General features: G+C 35.7%; 3 protein-coding genes across 3 annotated transcripts; 1 reads left to right on the top strand and 2 right to left on the bottom strand.

The window, feature by feature from the left end:
- Positions 1 to 220: 220 nt before the first annotated feature.
- LOC127504859 (protein lifeguard 2-like) lies at positions 221 to 6,094 on the bottom strand. Its single transcript, XM_051879974.1, has 12 exons — positions 5,913 to 6,094; positions 4,557 to 4,645; positions 4,255 to 4,355; positions 4,112 to 4,176; positions 3,974 to 4,027; positions 2,636 to 2,686; positions 2,472 to 2,511; positions 2,260 to 2,297; positions 1,931 to 2,018; positions 1,725 to 1,820; positions 1,563 to 1,616; positions 221 to 1,349 (listed from the first exon to the last, which is right to left on the bottom strand). Exons 2-12 carry the CDS (start codon positions 4,615 to 4,617, stop codon positions 1,197 to 1,199), a joined length of 801 nt encoding a protein of 266 aa, XP_051735934.1. The 5' UTR covers positions 4,618 to 4,645; positions 5,913 to 6,094; the 3' UTR covers positions 221 to 1,196.
- A 294-nt stretch (positions 6,095 to 6,388) lies between these two features.
- On the bottom strand, positions 6,389 to 9,196 carry fitm2 (fat storage inducing transmembrane protein 2). Its single transcript, XM_051879987.1, has 2 exons — positions 8,968 to 9,196; positions 6,389 to 8,769 (listed from the first exon to the last, which is right to left on the bottom strand). Exons 1-2 carry the CDS (start codon positions 9,138 to 9,140, stop codon positions 8,190 to 8,192), a joined length of 753 nt encoding a protein of 250 aa, XP_051735947.1. The 5' UTR covers positions 9,141 to 9,196; the 3' UTR covers positions 6,389 to 8,189.
- A 5,023-nt stretch (positions 9,197 to 14,219) lies between these two features.
- Positions 14,220 to 18,795, top strand: r3hdml (R3H domain containing-like). The gene is made up of 6 exons (XM_051879986.1): positions 14,220 to 15,248; positions 16,126 to 16,427; positions 17,430 to 17,548; positions 17,662 to 17,764; positions 18,001 to 18,116; positions 18,264 to 18,795. The coding sequence occupies exons 2-6, from the start codon at positions 16,158 to 16,160 to the stop codon at positions 18,418 to 18,420; spliced, it is 765 nt and encodes a 254-aa protein (XP_051735946.1). The 5' UTR covers positions 14,220 to 15,248; positions 16,126 to 16,157; the 3' UTR covers positions 18,421 to 18,795.
- The last annotated feature ends 1,359 nt before the right edge of the window (positions 18,796 to 20,154 follow it).

Here is a 20,154-nt window from a genome sequence, read left to right as displayed (position 1 = left end):
TTACTTACATCGTTATTCCAGTAGGTGGCGATAAACAAATCGTTTATTTCATGAGCATTGAATCATTTACTCAGTCTTTTTATATTAAAATTTGATGTGAATGAGATTTCAAGACCCCTCACAACACATTACATATGTAAGCTTGCTCTTTTTTTAACATGAGAGCATTGTTGTTGATCTATAATAGGCTATTACTAATGACAACACACCTATACACATATGAGGGATTTGGAATTTTATTTGTTTTCAGAAAAAAAGAACTTTTACATTTATTTACTCTTGATAAACCTTTTCTTTTTTTTACAACATACATCTCTACTGTAAAGACCACAAACATGAAAAATTATATGTAGCACTGCATTCTATTTAAACACAACTACAGTGATTTTGCACTCTTTTTTGTGAACACTGTGAATCAATGTACACATCCAAAGTCATTCAAAATAATTCATTTTCTTCAAAAATAGATATGTACTATGATAATACATTAAAATTCTGTGTAATGAATGAATTAATAATACATATTGGGCTAAATAAAATAAATAATGCTCAACAAAGCACATCTCAAACAAGTCAGTGACTTTAAAATGGCAGTGAAATTTGCCCAATGAAAAATTTATAACGTATAAAAATATGTTTTTTGCAAATTAAATCAGTAATGTTCATTCCATTCATATGTGCACTCCTCAAATCCAGCCAGCCGTTCACCTCCATATGTTAAATATTCACCTCCATATATAGTTTCTTGGAATGATTTGTTAAAATGTCCTCATGCTGTGATATCACATTATGAAACTTTTGCAGAGTCATACACAAAGAGGGAATAGATGGATAAATACACACCTCAATGTGATGCTGCTTCTGCTCATATCTGAGTCTGAGCAAATATTACATGCACTTTCACTGCTAATGACATCATATAGGTTTCACAAATGTATTTAATATTTTCTATTTTGTTTTCTATGGCACCATGTGTAAAACTAGATGGATGTTGTTAAAGTGGTACCAGTGTACATATGTTATGTATATCCTTTCTGCTACAGGATAAACACATGACACATGGTAATATCTGAGGAGAGGAAACTAAACAGCGTGCACTGAATATCCACATCATGCTGGAGAGGACAGGATCACTCAGACCAGGGGAACAAAAGACACTCAGGAGAGCCATAAGAGCTTCAGGTTAAACAGCACTTTCACTGCCGTTCAGGAGTACCAAACAACTGGAGAAAGAAAGAGAAGATGTAAACAATGTCCAGGTATATGCTGAGGGTGGCAAAGATGTATTCCTCAGGACTTATGGTGTATCGCTTGCTTCCCATCAGCATCTGTGTGTCAAATGCCAGGAACTATAAGACAAAAGGATGAAAATAATTAGATGACAATAATTAACAACAAACACTAGAGATAATGCTGCGTGCGGTATGGTTTATTTTGCAATAATGATATGCTGACTGTACATTATCGTGCTTTTTACATGGCTACTCACTAAAATGCATTAACATTTAATATTGATATCTGATATTTAATATCTGAGTTGAAATTATTCTGTAAGTATATACCATGCAAAACAGTATTGCTCCCAAGACAGCATACACAACGTGCAACCATGGAACCTGTAGGAGAGAAAAGAGCCTTTGTCAAAGTACATTCTCATTTCTGTGAATATTAAAGTCCTGCTGAGATATAATAAATCTACCAATCAATCAATCATCAGTACTTACATATCCAAAGGGCAGGATGAATGCCAGGGCAAGTCCACAAATAAACACTACTGTGCAGAAGACCACCAGCACACCTTGGTATGAAGTAATATCAATCTGTAAAATGACAAACATTTGTATGATCTAAATAAATATATTCCAGATTACGTTTGAAAATGACTGCATTCAAGAAAAATGGAAATATGTGTTGCTTCAAAAATACTAACCTTGGTTTGGAAGCTAAAGATTGTAATTGCGAGACAGACCAAGATGGTAATACCCAGGCAGATGATGACAGATGAAGTATTGTAGTAGCTAGAGAGATACAGCCAGAGGGGGAATATTTCAATAAGAAATGGGCCTATAAAAGACATGACATCTTGATACAAGATTTCACTTTCATTCATTTTTTTATACATGCAGTAACAACATATTGTAAAAGTAGGACAAGAAGGACGAAGGGGTAATATGAATATGCAACCATGAATGCAGGCCACACTTGAGCTTTGTTATTATGTAAAAAAAGGCATGATATACATATAACTTGAAACTGTACCTGGACAACGTTCCTGTCATGTAAGAAAGAGACAGAGTCTAGAGCAGGAGAAGAAAGATTACACGTTTAAATGTGACAACAGGCTTGTTCTTGAGCAATACTAGTACTTCTAGTCCAGCACTAGCACTGACTAGTAGATATGTACTAGTCTGATGTATCTGAGATGACCAAAGACTTATTATTACGGTTGTTCTGTTTGTTTTAATACTCACAAAGATTGTGAGCAGAATCAGATTCCATGGGAACTGCCTCCTGTAAATAAAAAAGATAAGGGTAGAAATACATGAGAATGTTGTATGGAAATTAATTATAATATGATGTAATATTATATTCTGCATTACTGCTATGCATCTGTCTAGACTACAGATACACTCACCGGGGTCCACGGCAGCAGGACAGGGTCAGATATGTGACAAAAAACACTGCACTATTGAGAGAAAAAGACAATCAAGCCATTATACAAAGTGGATAACAATGCATAACAACACATAAAGCACACGTACTAACTTACACTAGCACTGAATTACTGTATTTAAAAGATTATTTCATTTTAAAATGAAAATTACTCCAAGATTTACTCACCCTCAAGTCATCCTAGGTGTATAAGACTTTCTTCTTTCTGATGAACACAATCTGAGTTATATTAATAAATATCCTGACGCTTCCAAGCTTTATAATAGCAGGGAATGGGATCAACGAGTATGAAGCTCGAGAAAGTGCATCCATCCGTCATAAACGTACTCCACAAGGCTCTGGGGGGTTAATAAAGGCCTTCTGAAGTGAAGCGATGCTTTTGTGTAAGAAAAATATCCATATTTAACAAGTTGTAAATATTCAGCCAGACTGCATTCCGTATTCATCTTACGAAAAAAGCGTAACTGACGCATCCATCGTCTTTTCGGAAGTTGAATAGGGAAGGCGTAGGACATAGTGTAAGCGTTTTGAACTGCGAGAGTTTTACACTTCGGTAGTTAAATAGGGAAGGCGTAGGACGTAGCGTTAGCGTTTTGAACTGCAAGAGTTTCACACTTCGTAAGTTGAATAGGGAAGGCGTAGGTTGTAGCGTAAGCGTTTTGAACTGCGAGAGTTTTACACTTCGGAAGTTGAATAGGGAAGGCGTAGGACGTAGCGTAAGCGTTTTGAACTGTGAGAGTTTTACACTTCGGTAGTTAAATAGGGAAGGCGTAGGACGTAGCGTAAGCGTTTTGAACTGCGAGAGTTTTACACTTTGGAAGTTGAATAGGGAAGGCGTAGGACGTAGCGTAAGCGTTTTGAACTGCGAGAGTTTTACACTTCGGAAGTTGAATAGGGAAGGCGTAGGACGTAGCGTAAGCGTTTTGAACTGCGAGAGTTTTACACTTCGGAAGTTGAATAGGAAGTTGAATTTCATACACAAACGCATCGCTTCACTTCAGAAGGCCTTTATTAACCCCCCAGAGCCGTGTGGAGTACGTTTATGATTGATGGATGCACTTTCTTGAGCTTCATAGTCGTTGGTCCCGTTCATTGCCATTATAAAGCTTGGACGCGTCAGGATATTTATTAATATAACTCAGATTGTGTTCATCAGAAAGAAGAAAGTCATATACACCTAGGATGGCTTGAGGGTGAGTAAATCTTGGGGTAAATTTCATTTTAAAGTGAACTAATCCTTTAAAATCCTTTAATATTTACATTTCAAAACATCAACCTTAAAGTGAGGAATTTTACTTACTATGATGCCCAGTACCAGCCAGGGTTGGTATGAATGTAATCTTTCACGGGTTTACTAAAAGATACACAAGACATATTTGTTAATCAAGCTTTAAAAAAAAGAACAATGCATTATAAAAGTTTTAGCACACACACTCACCAGAAAACGAAAAGAGCCACAAAGGAAAATGTGACAGAAAGCTGGAGCATCAGGATGGTGTACACCTACAGGAAATATTGTTCCATTATTCACTTCATATCATTCACAGCAGATCAGGATCACTAAACAGAAGGCAATGATACCTTGCGGATGAATATCCTCCTGATCCTTCGGTCATCCCAGCTGAATTCTGTGAGCATCTCACCATCTTCAGGATAAGTTCCACTATAACAAGGGCTGCCACCTTCCAACAACAAAAGGAAATCTTAACAGGTATTCTTGAAAACATCCACAGTGACTGTCATGGGTGTTGATGTGGTACCAATGCCATTGGTGTTCCCAAAGTATAGTAGTGCATAGTTACCAAAATGCATTGGCATTCAATTAATTAATCTAATAATTAGTGCAGATCAGTTTAATTTACTAAGGAAAAAAGTAATATTACCAGTAGTTGCCTCATGATAACTTGGAGGATCTGAGGCCACCTGGCTGAACATCCAGGCCATTGTCTGACTTGTTTGTTGCTACTGAAAGCTGTAAACGTATCAAAGTTTATTTGTTATTCTGTATATGCACTCAATGGCAATCTATTGGTTTTTCATTAAACAATTATAGATAGATAAGTAGGTATTGTTACAGAACCTGGTTTTCATTCATTACATTATTCATCTGTCAGGACAATATTTTTAACCATATGGTAAATAATGCCATCCAAAGGTATGCACTACAGTAACTGAGAATGGACAGACTGTGTAATTTATACAGCCATTACTTATCAATGACTGATTCACTGTAATGGGAGAGTTTACTGCTGATAAATGACATCACAAGCCACCTTAGAAGACGCTTTTTACCTTAAAGGGATAGTTCACCCAAAAATGAAAATTCTGTCATCATTTACTCGACCTAATGTAGTTCCAAACCTGTATGAATTTCTTTGTTCTGCTGTAAATAAAGGAAGATATTTGGAAGAATGTTTGTAACCAAACAGATCTCGACCCCCATTGACTACCATAGTATTTATTTTTCCTACTATGGTAGTCAATTTGGGGAGAGATCTGTTTGGTTATTGACATTCTTCCAAATATCTTCCTTTGAGTCTTTATACTTCCTACTATGGTAGTTAATGGGGGTCGAGATCTGTTTGGTTAATGACATTCTTCCAAATATCTTCCTTTATTTACAGCAGAACAAAGAAATTGATACAGATTTGGAACTACTTGAGGTCGAGAAAATGATGACAGATATTTCATTTTTTGGGTGAACTATCTCTTTAATGGCAACTGAGAAAAATCTTGTTTACAGAAAATAAAAAGATCCCTTGCAGATGTAGTTGAAACTATGGAAATTAAAATCATATCTGTTCAATCAGGAAAACACGTGAAAATAATTGTCTTGCAAAAACATTATTTTCTAATTCTACCTTTGTATCTTGCTCATGCACAGTTGTAAAACATTATGATAGATGATATAACAGCATTTTAAGAAATGAAAAAACACTCCTAAAGCAAAAATATCAAAATGTAGCACTATAGAATAGATAGAATAAATCAGTTAAAAAACATAAGGCACAAATCCAAAACATGACAAAGCTACTTTCAACGTCACTGGACCATCATTTAAACAGAGACAAAACCAGAACAGTGCAGACAGACTAGCACATAAAAGAATATTCAGTCATCCAGACCACTACGAATTCAAAGAAAAGGAAAACTCCTTGTTTTTGGTTAATGATCAGAAATTACACATAATTATAAATGATAAAATCTTAAAAAACATAGTAAAGAATAAAAATGCTTACCTTTCCCTGGGTCATGGTCACAGCTTTGAATCTAAATTAGCTTACTTAAAAAAGTCTTAATGTGTTTTTAGAGCTTTAGCCTGTACTCTCTGCACCTGTCTGGGATGCTGCACGCAGATAGTGACGATGCTGTAATAACCCGCAGTTCTATGAGCACAACCCCCCCTCCCTTACTCTAAAAGGCACATTCTAGCAACATCCAGGTTTTAAAGCACCAATGACAGAAGCTTGGACTGTACCAATCATGATGGCAGAAAAGGGGGGCAGCATTTCTCCTATGACATGCATTACTACTGTGCATCATCAATCCTGCAACATTTGTCCAGAAACATCCAGAATTTTTCCACAGCACCAAAACAGAGATAAGTGTAAGAGGAATAGAGGATGATGTGAGATATTTCATTCAGTTTACAGTCTTACCTTGTAACAAAATAAAAGAAATAAAATGCACAACAAAATAAAAAGTTTACCAGAAGTCCTCAATCCAAAGATATTTATTTATTCAAACACCACAATGAATTAAATAAAAGTGATATGTTGTTACACTAACAAGATGTCCACGTCATCACATTAGTTGAAATGGGTACAGTACAATAACTCAACACAATAATAACATGTCCGGTTTGCTTTCTTTGAAATACTGATATTACAAAAAGCATTATTGCAGTGATGATCACCAAAATGTTTTAAAGGGTTAGTTCACCCAAAAATGAAAATAATGTTATTTATTACTCACCCTCATGCCGTTCCATACCCGCAAGACCTTCGTTAATCTTCGGAACGCAAATTGAGATATTTTTGTTGAAATCCGATGGCTCAGTGAGGCCTAATGACATTTCCTCTCTCAAGATCCATAAAGGTACTAAAAACATATTTAAATCAGTTCATGTGAGTACAGTGGTTCAATATTAATATTATAAAGCGACGAGAATATTTTTGGTGTGCCAAAAAAACCAAAGTAACGACTTATATAGTGATGACCGATTTCAAAACACTGCTTCAGGAAGCTTCGGAGCATTATGAATCAGCGTGTCGAATCAGCGGTTCGGAGCGCCAAGGTCACGTGATTTCAGCTGTTTGGCGGTTTGACACGCGATCCGAATCATGATTCGACATGCTGATTCATTATGCTCCGAAGCTTCCTGAAGCAGTGTTTTGAAATCGGCCATCACTAAATAAGTCGTTATTTTGTTTTGTTTCTTTTTTGGTGCACCAAAAACATTCTCGTCGCTTTATAATATTAATATTGAACCACTGTACTCACATGAACTGATTTAAATATGTTTTTAGTACCTTTATGGATCTTGAGAGAGGAAATGTCATTGCTCCCTATGTAGGCCTCACGGAGCCATTGGATTTCAATAAAAATATCTCAATTTGTGTTCCAAAGATTAACGAAGGTCTTACGGGTGTGGAACGGCATGAGGGTGAGTAATAGATGACATTATTTTCATTTTTGGGTGAACTAACCCTTTAACTGACAAGCATGAAATGACTAATGGATGTGCCCTCCATAACCAGCATGTTCCATCATTTGTATTTTAGAAAATTTGCATTGTTCCTCAAACCTGCAAAAAATACTTATAACCAGATAAATATTAATTTAAATGTATCACTCAAACAACAATCCAGTCCCCAGACATTCTTACAATATTCCAAACAGTACATTTTAGATCGTTTTTGGTTTCCAAGAACAGACAGTGTCTATTTTTCTGTAATAAACTGATTAGATTTTTAACATTCATCAGTGATATGAGGAATGACGACAACTGCGAATGATGAATCTAACAATGGCACATTTGAACGAACAACAGTTTGGCCTTCAGGCAGCTAGAACACATAAAATGGTCCTATTAAACACAATGCAAGAATATAACAAATGCATTGCGCTATAATTCTTTGACCTCCAAATTAATCAATAAATAGCGCAATAAAAATATCAAAACTAGTGTCAAGGGGAAAAAGTCTATATATTTACTGTTAAAAGGCAGCTCAGCTTATGATTACAGGACAGGTTAATTACAGAATGTAGCAGCAGACTAATGTACAAGCTAAATTTACTGTCAAGTTCATTATTCCAGCTCTGTATAAAGCCACAAAACTTTTGAAGGCAACAATAAGGTTCAGATGGGACTTCTCAGATTACAGATTGTCATTTTAGGAACACCAGCTGCCTTCTGCCCCACATGGACGGCTAACCCATCATGCATCTCACAAAACAAACATTGAAGATACGTGAAGCTTGTTGTAGTGCACTTGTACCATTTAGTTCTCATACTAAGCGTGTTGTTTCTGCTGTGGAGGGAGACCTGGAGAAAAGCGAAATGGGTACCAAACAACATAGGTCATGTACCACCCTAATATCCCGCACGAGGTCCCTAGAATCTTGTCAGTAGGATCATGGAAATACACAGAAGTGCATCCAAACATCCATATCCAGATGGCCACAATCGCATTAAGTGCTATATACAGAAAATCAAGAGGAGCTTTTCTGTAAACATCAGGTATGTGTAACATGGGCACCATTTCCTCCACAATCACAAGAGAAGAGTAAGCCAAGATGAAGGAGTGTCCTGATATGTCAAATCCATCCCAGATGAATCCAGCCTTCTTGCATGCAGTCTTTGCGGTAATGTCACCATGGATGACTTGCATATTGTCTGACTCATAACATGAACCTGTACGGTCTTCAATGTAGAAAAAAGTCTCAGTGCAGGTGTACCAAATGAGGGTTGCTACCAGTAGTGACGTAAGCCGCCTCAACACAAATGTGTGGCTTTTGTTGAAGGAGTTGGAGTAAATGATGAATGGCAGAAGCAAAACAATGGTCCAACCCCAAGAAATTTTCACAAAATATCTGAAAGTAAAAAAAGTTGAAATGACTTTGAGCCAAACATCAATGTCATAGTAAGTTGTCAATGTCATGCGTTGCTTTATATTGCATATTATTATTTTTTTTTTTCTAAAAACGAACACATTTCTAGTAAAATAATTTAGTTTTACTGTTTCAATGAGTTCTAGCTGGGTAAGGTAGCTACCATAGACTTATACTCACAGATTTAAAATATTTTTACTGCTACTGAAGTAGCTCTCCGGCACGAGGTCCATCTTTTTCAAAAGCGATCCTGTAAACGAAATACAAAAAAACAAGTGCGGTAAATAAGTACGGGTACATGGCTGTCTCCAGAAACAAGCCAAACTGTTCACTAAGCTGACTACAGCAGCCATGTTGTTCAATGTGCTGTGCGTTTGAATGCGGAAACAGAAACCATACTACTACGAATCCTACTATGGTTGACGGTGACGGGCTGCTGATTAATATTCATGAGCAAGCGTTCGCCATTGGAGAATGGCTACTGAGCAACGTCACCATAACCTAATTAATATCAAAGAGTCAGACCGAGTCAGACGTCCGCCATAGGAAGGTTACAAACACGTCAGCGCTACTTGATTAATATGCATTAGCGAAATCTTCGCCCTAGTAGTTGTTGTAATTTCGCAAACTGGAATCGGATGAGTTGCTCAGTGTGCCGTCATTATAAAATAATAATAATAATAATAATAATCACGAACTCACAGTAGCCTATTGACATAATTAAAATCTTTCCTCATCGTATGAGATAAGAACACCCGAACAGACGTAGTTTAAATGTGAGTTCAAAAGGTTAAACTAATATAGCTATTTTAAAGCATGACAAAATATATTAGGCCTACATAAAATCTTTATCACCTAGTAGTTTCACTCTTTGAAGATAATGTATATTTCAAGAGGTTTTGTTTTTTAAAATAGGCTTTTACTGTCCAATAGGCGGCACTCTAATATAGTCACGGAAAAACCTTGAGACTCTTAAAAATGGTTACCAAAGAAGTATCATCTCATCCCATCTGCTCAGTTTTTATCGCACATTGTAGTTTTCACTGCTTTCACCTAAATGAGACCCAAACCTGAAGATCAATACATTTGAGAGAACAGATGATGTTCGATGTACAATTATTCATTAAAATAATAATAAAAAGAATTTTATTTTTGGTATGATTTATACATTTAGGCAACTTGGAAAATTCCACAGTCTTGCCCTTGTTCTTTATTGGCAAGCCTGTATTTATTCAGAGGCAAAAGTTTCCAAGCATGTGTGCCGTTTGGCTATGTTGTCTCTCCATTCTGCTTCCACACATTGTGCCAGACAGAGCAGTCTGACAGGATGTGAAATAATGGTGTTTTAAAAGTGATTGCCATGGATTTAAAAAATCATCTGTAAATCTTTGAAACAATTACAATTGGAAGACGTACAGGTGCATTTGGACTCTTATTTTAATAACTAAATACAGTTTGGACACTACCTGGATGCAGTCAGGAATCACCAGAAGAGGAAACCTAATAGCCTATGATTTTGATGAACTGGAAGTCATCTTAGAAACATCTGTTAGCTGAACGGACCTAAACACAGATGTTTAATTCTCCTGTGTTTAATTAACACAGGAGAATTCTCTTTATTTTTAGCCTATATTCATTTTAGATGTATTTTTACATAAACATCAAATACCAGCCTGCTGAATAGCTTATTTAAACATAAAAACCTGTAAATATACATTTTTATACCCTATAGAAAGAAATTAAAATAATTTCACAAGATTTCATTTATTTACATATTTTTTAGTGTTATTTTTGTAAGTGTCTAGACAAGATGATGTCATATTAGAGGAAGTGGGACTGTTTCTAGCCTGATTGTCTAGAGGTGTTTCACCCAAGCTTGACCCACTTCATACTGTCTCACAGAAGGGGGCCTCAGTGAGTTATGGCTTTGTCTCTTCCTCAGAGCATTCCTGACAGTAAATCTGAAATGTTACAGCTTGACATCAAGAGTGCTTCATAAAATGGACCTTTACAGATCCCCAAATATATGGGAGAAATATAATTATGGTATGGGCAAAAAAGTCACACAAACTCTTAAAAGGGATAGTACAATCAAAAATAAAAATTATTTACTAGCCCTCATGTCGTTCCAAACATGACTTTCAAGTCAATTTTAATAAAAAAAATTTTTTTTTCTGTCCATCCAATGAAAATCAGTGGGGTCCAGTGTTGTTTTGGACCGCTTTGATGGACAAATACATTCTTCATAATATCTTCTTTTGTGTTCCACAAAGAAATAAATTAAATGATGATAATGATGAGACTGTTATCGATCTGAGGACAAAATAATTTGATCTATTGTATAACTGAACTATAGTTTTTTTTTTTTTTTTTTTTTGGTAATATTCAGTCAAATTAATTATTCATGTTAATTTAGAGATTCTTATATTTTAATTTGATCAATATTATTTGTTCACAGGCCTACATGTTATATAATTTTATGCCATAATTGTTTTTGTTTTTTTTATTAAATGCAGACTTTCCAGTAGCTAAATAAGTAAATGGTGCTAGTAGCATATTTTCTTTTGTGTTCCATAGAAGAAATAAAAGTAAATTATGACAAAATAAAATTTTTGGGGTAAACTATCCCTTTTTTATAATGATTTGAGGACAAAATAATTTGATTAACTGAATTACAGTTGTTAGTAATATTTAATCAGTTGAATAATGCTTATTCACATAAATTTACTGATTATATTTTCCATTTATCAATGTTATTTGTTCACAGATTTTACATTGGTAATATTTTTCTGCTATGATTGTTAATACTTTTTAAATTAAATGCAGGCTTTCCAGTAGTTAAACTGGTAGGAAATGGTGCTATAGCAACTCTGGGGTCATGGGCTGAAAAAAAATTAATAGGAATTGTTTCAATCCACTTAAGTCAGTCAAATTGTGTCAATATAAGGTTTATATCTGCATATGAATAGTTAGTTTCACTGCTGTAAAGGTGTAACTGCTAAATCAGTGTGTAATGAGAATGTGTTTAATTCCAGTAACCGGTGGTCAGAACAGACCCATTGTTTCCGTTCTCTTCAAAACTATCCATCACCATGAACAGCTACATCACTTAGTAAATTTGTTTTCAGGGCTGCCAAAACAAAGTTTGGACTGCTGACATGAGAAATGGAGCAGCAGCAGGGAATGGGAAGCCCTGAATTTATGCTAAATGACGTGATTCATACAAAGAAAGACCCGACTGTCCTTTTCATTGCTGTGGAGGAGATAATGGCACAGCTGTGCACCTTTTTAAGTCACTTTTTCTCTCTCTTTCATTCCCACAATGCACAAGGATCCTTCAGCATTATGCAGATGAGAAGCATGAATGAGGTGCAGTCAAGGTAACATTATGCGAATGAATTGTAAGCTATAGCTAGTGCTTGTACATGCAGTGATTCATTTGATATTTCTGCTCAACATTCATCACCTCCTTTGATGTGTGATGACAACACTATTAAGTATGTGACAAAATTGACAGAGACATGCTTGTGGCTATTTTTAAACGCTCCACTCCACAAGGACTCATTGTAGCTTAGAGTTCTGTATACGTCATATTAGCACATGAAGCTGTCAAACATTTGACCCGGGGAAGAACGTTTACATATGCGTCTCGTCAATGGAATGACTAAACTTGTGCATTTTGTCTACAAAGACAAAACCATAAGGTTGTGTATGTTAAGAAGTGACATCATATGTTTGTCCAGAGAACAAGTTACGGCTCTCTTGCCTATATAGGCCAACAGAAAGTCTTCCAAATAGGCCTCGAGTTGAACCTTGACCCCGCTGACCGTGGCAGTTTGAGGATGACTGCTAACTTTAAAAGTTTCCTTTAAGGCGCTATAAGCCTTGACTATACAGGTACATGCTGAAAAAAAAAGCTAAAGTAAAGGCTTTATTTCTTAATTCTATTTTGATTTTCACTATATTTTGTTTATAATCAGGCGTGCACATAACTGTTGTGCATGCAGGTAAAAATAAATTATGTGTACCAGAAAACGCGGAGGGAAGCACTTTTGAGTACCAATATTTTTGGGGACAGAGACACTTTTACTTACAGGAGTAGGATTTTTCCCCATTTCTGGTAAGATAGTAATCATGATGATAAGTGTGTAACGGTGCAACGGATCGCAGTTGATCTGTGATCCGTACGGATCAGACCCCACGGTTCGGCATACATGTGATTCGCGGATTAACTGCTAAGTTTAACCATCATAATGTGAAAGTTTATCATTTGGACATAATTTGGCTTGCCAGTTTACACATTCAAACGATTTTAAACGCTGAAGAAGAGTCAAAAATCGGGACTCATGCTGAGAGAGAGAGGCTTTCAGACAGCGCTGCACATAATTAATTCTTCTTTCACGTTTACTTGCGTTTGAATGGACACACACACACAAAATTTTGTCAAAATACCGTCTCACAAGTATTTTCTTGGTTATGTCATTATAAGGGAACGGTTGAGAAAGAAATCAGATGTGTGTCAGTATCTTCGGTCCGCGCATTCGGTCTTAAAGTGACAGCAGCCTAATATTCCCGCTGTTGTCTGTGTCATTAGTGTTCATAAAATAAAAACAAAACATCATCATCATCTACCATGTTCAAGAGCAAAGAAGATAGTGAGGAGAGCAGTCAGGGGGAAAGTGATGATGACAACTTCGGAGCGTTATGAATCAGCGTGTCGAATCAGCGGTTCGGAGCGCCAAAGTCACGTGATTTCAGCAGTTTGGCGGTTTGACACGCGATCCGAATCATGATTCGATAAGCTGATTCATAACGCTCCGAAGCTTAATGAAGCAGTGTTTTGAAATCGGCCATCACTATAAGTCATTATTTTGTTTTTTTTTTTCAAAAATATTCTCATCGCTTTATAATATTAATATTGAACCACTGTACTCACATGAACTGTTTTAAATATGTTTTTAGTACATTAATGGATCTTGAGAGAGGAAATGTCATTGCTGGCTATGGAGGCCTCACTGAGCCATCGGATTTCAACAAAAATATCTTAATTTGTGTTCCGAAGATTAAGGTCTTATGGGTGTGGAACGGCATGAGGGTGAGTAATAAATGACAGAATTTTCATTTTTGGGTGTACTAACCCTTTAAATCATATCTTTACAAATTGTATTTATGTCATTTGGGTGTTTTCATTGTGGCTGTATTTATGGTATAGTGTATTAAATTGGAAATTATTAATTGGAAATAAAGCTGGTGTCTTTCCAAAAAAAAGTTGGTCTTTTTTGCATCTCCTTGCATTTTTCTGTGTCTGTAAATTTTACAGACATGCCCTTAGCTCCAGACGTCTAACATTTCACAGCAGTGGACACATGTTGTAACAATTAACCAATGATCTTTAGTAAAGTAGTAATGCGTAACAATCTTTGGTGAAACAATTAATCTCCCGCTATAATGAAATTATTGATATTGCATTGACTTTTGAGTTTCTGCTCAGGATGAGGTGAATATTCTGCATTTCCACAAAGCATTAATAAGTTGGAATCTGTAACTCGATGTTCTCGATGACCCTGATCAGTAGTTGCAACAGTCGAAGTTGTGCAGTGTATATTGGCACTGCCCAGAGACTAGAGATATTACACATGGCATGTCCTTCCTGGAAACCTAGACAGCTGGAACAATGTGCTGACTTGGCTATGACTTTAAAAGTTGGACTTTAATTCATAGAACAACTCCTTCCCTTTTATAAAATCCTTGCCTGTGCTTATTCAACTTATTTTATTGAAACATTTTGCCAGGATGGCTGAGTGCAGCTCCAACCAAAGCTAACAAAAAATCACAAATGTCCAATATAAGCGAGGAACAGAAACTGATGATTTAAAGGAACAAGAGTCAAACGTAGCCACTATAAACAAGCATTGTAAAAACCTGTTTGTCTTTAAATATTACTGTTCATGTGCTGTATGCTGTTTTGTAGTTACTATATAGCCAGTATGCAAATCAAATGATGCTATATTGATGTGAAAGTTGCCCAAAAAGCTGTAAAAAAAAAAAAAAAAAAATGTAATGGAAATATAAAGGTAATGGAAAGGAAGAGCTATGACTGTTGAAAAGTCATCAATCTTAAAATCCTGTTGGATAGCATGGCTGTTTGGAGCTTCCACACTGAGTGTGTGCTGAAAAAGCAAAGCCTTCCATTAAATTGTTTCCTGAACCTTGGGAACATCCCTGTGGGGGAAGAAAAAGAGACAAGGGCTTTTCTTTTACGTCAAATGGCCTTAGAGAGTTGGCCCAGTTAAAGTTCGCTGCCACACATGTCAAAGACGTTGTTTGCAAAGGCCAGAGTTTAAGTGGAGATCTTTTCAGCTGCGCTTCTCCAGGCTGTGCTAAAGTGCTGGAATCACTCCTGAAGTTATGTGCTGTGAAGACCGCTGAAGACCCCCGCTCTCTTCAGACTGCATTCATAAGTATATGCTGCAATTTTCTCTTAAATAGCCATTATGTATTCACTTTTTTATAATTAGATTAAAAAAAGTAAAGCAGTTTATTGAAAGATATTTGTTGTTGAGATGGTCATGAATATAATACCTTCAAAGACTAGTGAGGGCATTTGTGTGTAAAGTTGATCAGTTTGTTTAAACCCTGAGTTTTTGCATTGTAACCCTATGATTTGCTCTGTCAACCATGTCACTTTGATAAGAATATGTATTATAGATATATATATATGTAGTGTGTGTGTGTGTGTGTGTGTGTATATATATATATTATAACTTATTTTATAATAATTATATTATATATATATATATATATATATATATATATATATATATTATAAAAGTTATTTGTATAACTTTTTAGCAAGATATAAAATAACATCTGTCTAGGCTATATTAGTTATAGCCTAGACAGATGTTATTTTATATCTTGCTAAAAAGTTATACAAATAACTTTTATAATATATATATATATATATATATATATATATATATATATAATATAATTATTATAAAATAAGCAAATTGTAGGGTTAGTTTATATATCTAACTATATATAGGCCTATATGCAATTTTTGGGACTATACATTTTACACAGCAAGTTATCTTCTAATTATATCACTATGTTGACATGTTTATCTGTTACTATGGTTCTCAAACCTGTTCTGGAGTACCCCCAGCCCTGCACATTTTGTATGTGTCCCTATATCTGACGCACCCATTTCAGGTCTTACAGTCTATAGGCTACGTGCACTTGAATAGGGACTGTACGTTCCTGGGCTTTAGTGTTATTTCGCTGGCTAATACAGTGAGAGATTGTTGACATTGTATTCTCTTTCCACAAATAAAGCACCTGTAGCCAACCAGACAGAAGGCAGCGAGATGAATTTGGCCTGCGCTCAGCTGTTCTTCGCTGCCGCCTTGTGGACACTGCCGTGCATGACCGCAGCAGTGGCGGTGAGCGGGGCAACAGAGCTGCTTCATCTCCATGAGGTCTCCATGGAGGCTGTACTGAGGAACAGCAGCGACACCAGCGCACCTCGAGCGCGGCGGAAACGCTTCATCTCCAGCAAAGATATGACGGCATTACTGGATTATCACAACCGCGTGCGCTCACAGGTCTTCCCACCTGCAGCAAATATGGAATATATGGTAGGGTATTTTTTGTACTTTTTTTTTTAAAAACATTATTAATGTTTTAGGTTTAACAAACACGATACATAAAAAAAAATATTTTTTCTTAACGCATCATTTCAAGACAAGCTGGACGCTCTTTTCCATGCAATGTAGTCTATTGTGACTGAAAATGCCTACCTCCAAAAAGGACTCAAACTCACCATAAATATATCACAAAAGTGGTCAAATATATATTACATATTTAAAAATCATCAAGTTAAGTGAGCTTGTTAACGGCTACCGAATTATTCAGTTAGTGAGTTGAACTCGAGTCTGAATAATTCAGTTTTATTAATCAGATTCAAAACAACCAATTCATTTAAAGGATTTTTTTTTAATTAAACATTACAAGGTATTAAAGCAATACAGATAAACATGGATAGTTTCCATATACTTGTCCAGATCATCTTTGAATAGAGAAAAGAGATGTTTAGAGCTAGTAAACTTTCGTTTATGAAGCCTATGTGAAATTTAGCTAGTAGGAAGCAAATTAATTATTAAATCCCTATATTCTCTTTTGAGTAGTCAAACAACCCAAAGAAAACGTCTTTAAAACAGAAAGAAAAGTCACAGGTTGGATAATTCTTCGAGATGCATCGGCGCTGCGCAGACCGATCGGCGTATCAAAGTATCGCGAGAGCGATTCAAAAGCATAAGGAAGTCGTTTGCGCTCTACTCGCTCTCGCGGTACTTTGATGTCATGCGCCAACCGGTCTGCGCAGCGGTGATGCAAACAAGCCTTACGACTCAAAGGAGTCGTTGCTCACGCTTCAGACTAAAGTAAAGTTTAAGTTCAATTTCAGTCTATTCCTCACAAAATTCATGATGTATGGCTACAGAAGCCTTCTGGAAGAATATAATTGTGTGGTCAATGTTTATGATAATGTTGTTTGACATCTTCAGTTATATTCAATGCCATTCCATGGGCCTTTTGGTTTTAATTATTTGTTTATCTATCCTCTCTCTCTTCTTGGTGAGGTGTGGGATGAGAGACTGGCTAAATCTGCAGAGTCCTGGGCCTCTCAGTGCATATGGGATCATGGACCGACTCATGTTTTGCGGTCCACTGGACAGAATCTGTCCATTATCTCTGGAAGGTACAGACCCTTACAAAACCATACAATAAATGGGTACTCTAATGGTATCAGCATGACTTAATACTGGATTATACATACTGACTATGATTGTTATTATGTCTTTCATTTTGCAGATACAGATCGATTGTTGATCTGGTAAGATCCTGGTATGATGAGAGACACTCTTTCTCCTACCCCAATAGATGCGATGGCTCTGTCTGCACACACTACACTCAGGTGAGTCTCCATTAAAAAAAGAAGGGGGAAAAAAACCCAGTAGCCATTACTCCAGTGTTCAGTGTCACATGATCCTTCAGAAATCATTCTATAATATGCTGATTTGGCAGTCTATATATATATATATATATATATATATATATATTATAATAACAAAAATGGTTAGACATATTAATATGCATTTTTACAACTCAAAGATAATGTATATTAATTTTAGTAATTTCTTTTTGTTTCAGATGGTGTGGGCCACCAGCAATAAGATCGGATGTGCTGTCAGAAGATGTTCAAACATATATGTGTTTGGGAGTACATGGAAACAGGCCACCTTACTGGTTTGCAACTATTCTATCAAGTAAGAGTCATTTTCTACTGTATCAATACAGTCATTTTAATCTTAAAAATGTAGTAATGATAGTTGCACTTTATATGAAGAAGATTTTTGCAAGAAAAAGAAAAGGGAAAGTAATCAAACTTGCACATGTTGCTTCTTCTGTTCTAGGGGGAACTGGGTAGGAGAGGCTCCATATAAGACAGGAAAACCGTGCTCTGCATGTCCCTCAAGCTATGGAGGATCATGCAGTAAAAACCAGTGTGACTCCAGATCAAAATCCAGAAGAAATGCAAGTGGTTTCAGAGGATTAAAAAAATACCTTTAAAAATCTCTAAAAAATAATTTTATTTTATTAAAAATGTTATATAATAGAAACCACTAAAATGTAAATTTCACAATGCAAATTATTCCGTGGTCATTTTATAAAACTTAAGTGCTGTAAAATGTCCAATTAATCAAATGTGTAAATTCTTCTTGTGTTTATCATCACCCCATAGTTGTCAATTTTTTTATTACTTTATTAAGTTGTTTAATGTTCTCCATTTGTTGTTCAAGGCTATGGACTATTTTGCACTGTTTTACTTATAATTTGTTTTTACTAAGTGGCATCGCAGTGACAATTCACATCGGGAGTTAAGCACTTTCTTTTATTATTAATATTTTTTCTTTTTGTACATGTAATAAATTGTCTTTAGGAAAAGTCGTATGTTCAGTGGTTTCTAAGTTACTATCTTTTTGAAATATCTATTGCTCTCAAGTCACACAGAGGACATGACTGCATTGTCAACACATTTGTCCTCATAAAAACAGACCTTTTATTTACATTTTCTCTTATAACACAGACAGACTGTTGCCAACACCTTCCTAGCAGGCACATATCCAATAAGTATAAAAAAGACAAAAAAGAAAAGAGAACAAAGAATCATTTATACATTTCAGTACATTCAGTTCATATTATTAAGGTGTATGTAAGAAACTGGTCCAGGTTTGTATTGAGAAGCAGAACGAAACTGTCTTTTATCACCACATTAATGTGTTCAATCCATCTACAAGAGGCAGATCTGCTGTAAACCATGACTAAAAGGCTTTTAAAGCCATAAACAAAGCGCCGGGCCCTGCTCTCCAATCCAGTGTAAAGGGAATACTTTACAGGTGATTGAGATCATTCATCTGTATAACAAAACATGAATATATCACTGAATTTTTCTTTCTTTTTTTGGCTTCAAAGGGGCATCAATCAAAGTGTTGGCTCCTGAATATGTAAACTACCTTTCAAAAGTTTGGGATCAGAATTTTTTTTTTAAAGAAATTATGACTTTTATTCAGCAAGGACGCATTCATTTGATCAAAAGTGACAGTGAATACATTGATACATGTACAAAAGATTCAAATAAATGCTGTTATATTGAATTTTCTATTGATCAAAGAATCTTAAAACAGATGTATCACAATTTACACAGAAAATATTAAGCAGCACAACAATACTGATAATAATAAGGAATGTTTGAGCAGTAAATCAGCATATTAATGATTTCTGAAGGCTCATGTGACACTGAAGACTGGAGTAATGATGCTGAAAATTCAGCTTTGCCATCACAGGAATAAATTACTTTTTAAACTATATTAAAATAGAAAATAGCTATTTTAAATTGTAAAAAAGTTTCACAATATTACTGTTTTACTGTATTTTTGATCAAAATCAGCCTTGGTGAGCATAACAGACATTTAAAAAATCTTACCAACCCTAAACTTTTGAATGGTATTGCAAGTATTATAAGGCAAATGGACACAAAGATAATGAAAAACTTAGGTGTCTCTATACCTAGCGTGACAAATCTGGGGAAAATCTAAAGTTTCAAAAAATTCACTTTCCCATGAAGCTGCTCAAAAGTGAAAGCAACAGTAGACTTGTGTAATGCTATACACTTCTGTCTGAAAGCATCACATTATATTCGTGGGAAAAGCTGCTAAAACTAACATTGTATCTGTTAAGAAAAAGGCAGCATATTTATTGAAGTATATGTGTGGCTCCGCCCCTTTTCAGCGCTGCGCTCCTTGT

The sequence above is a fragment of the Ctenopharyngodon idella genome, chromosome 22 (genome assembly GCF_019924925.1).
Source record: "Ctenopharyngodon idella isolate HZGC_01 chromosome 22, HZGC01, whole genome shotgun sequence".
NCBI lineage: Eukaryota > Metazoa > Chordata > Actinopteri > Cypriniformes > Xenocyprididae > Ctenopharyngodon > Ctenopharyngodon idella.
This window is presented reverse-complemented; position numbering and strand designations above follow the sequence as displayed.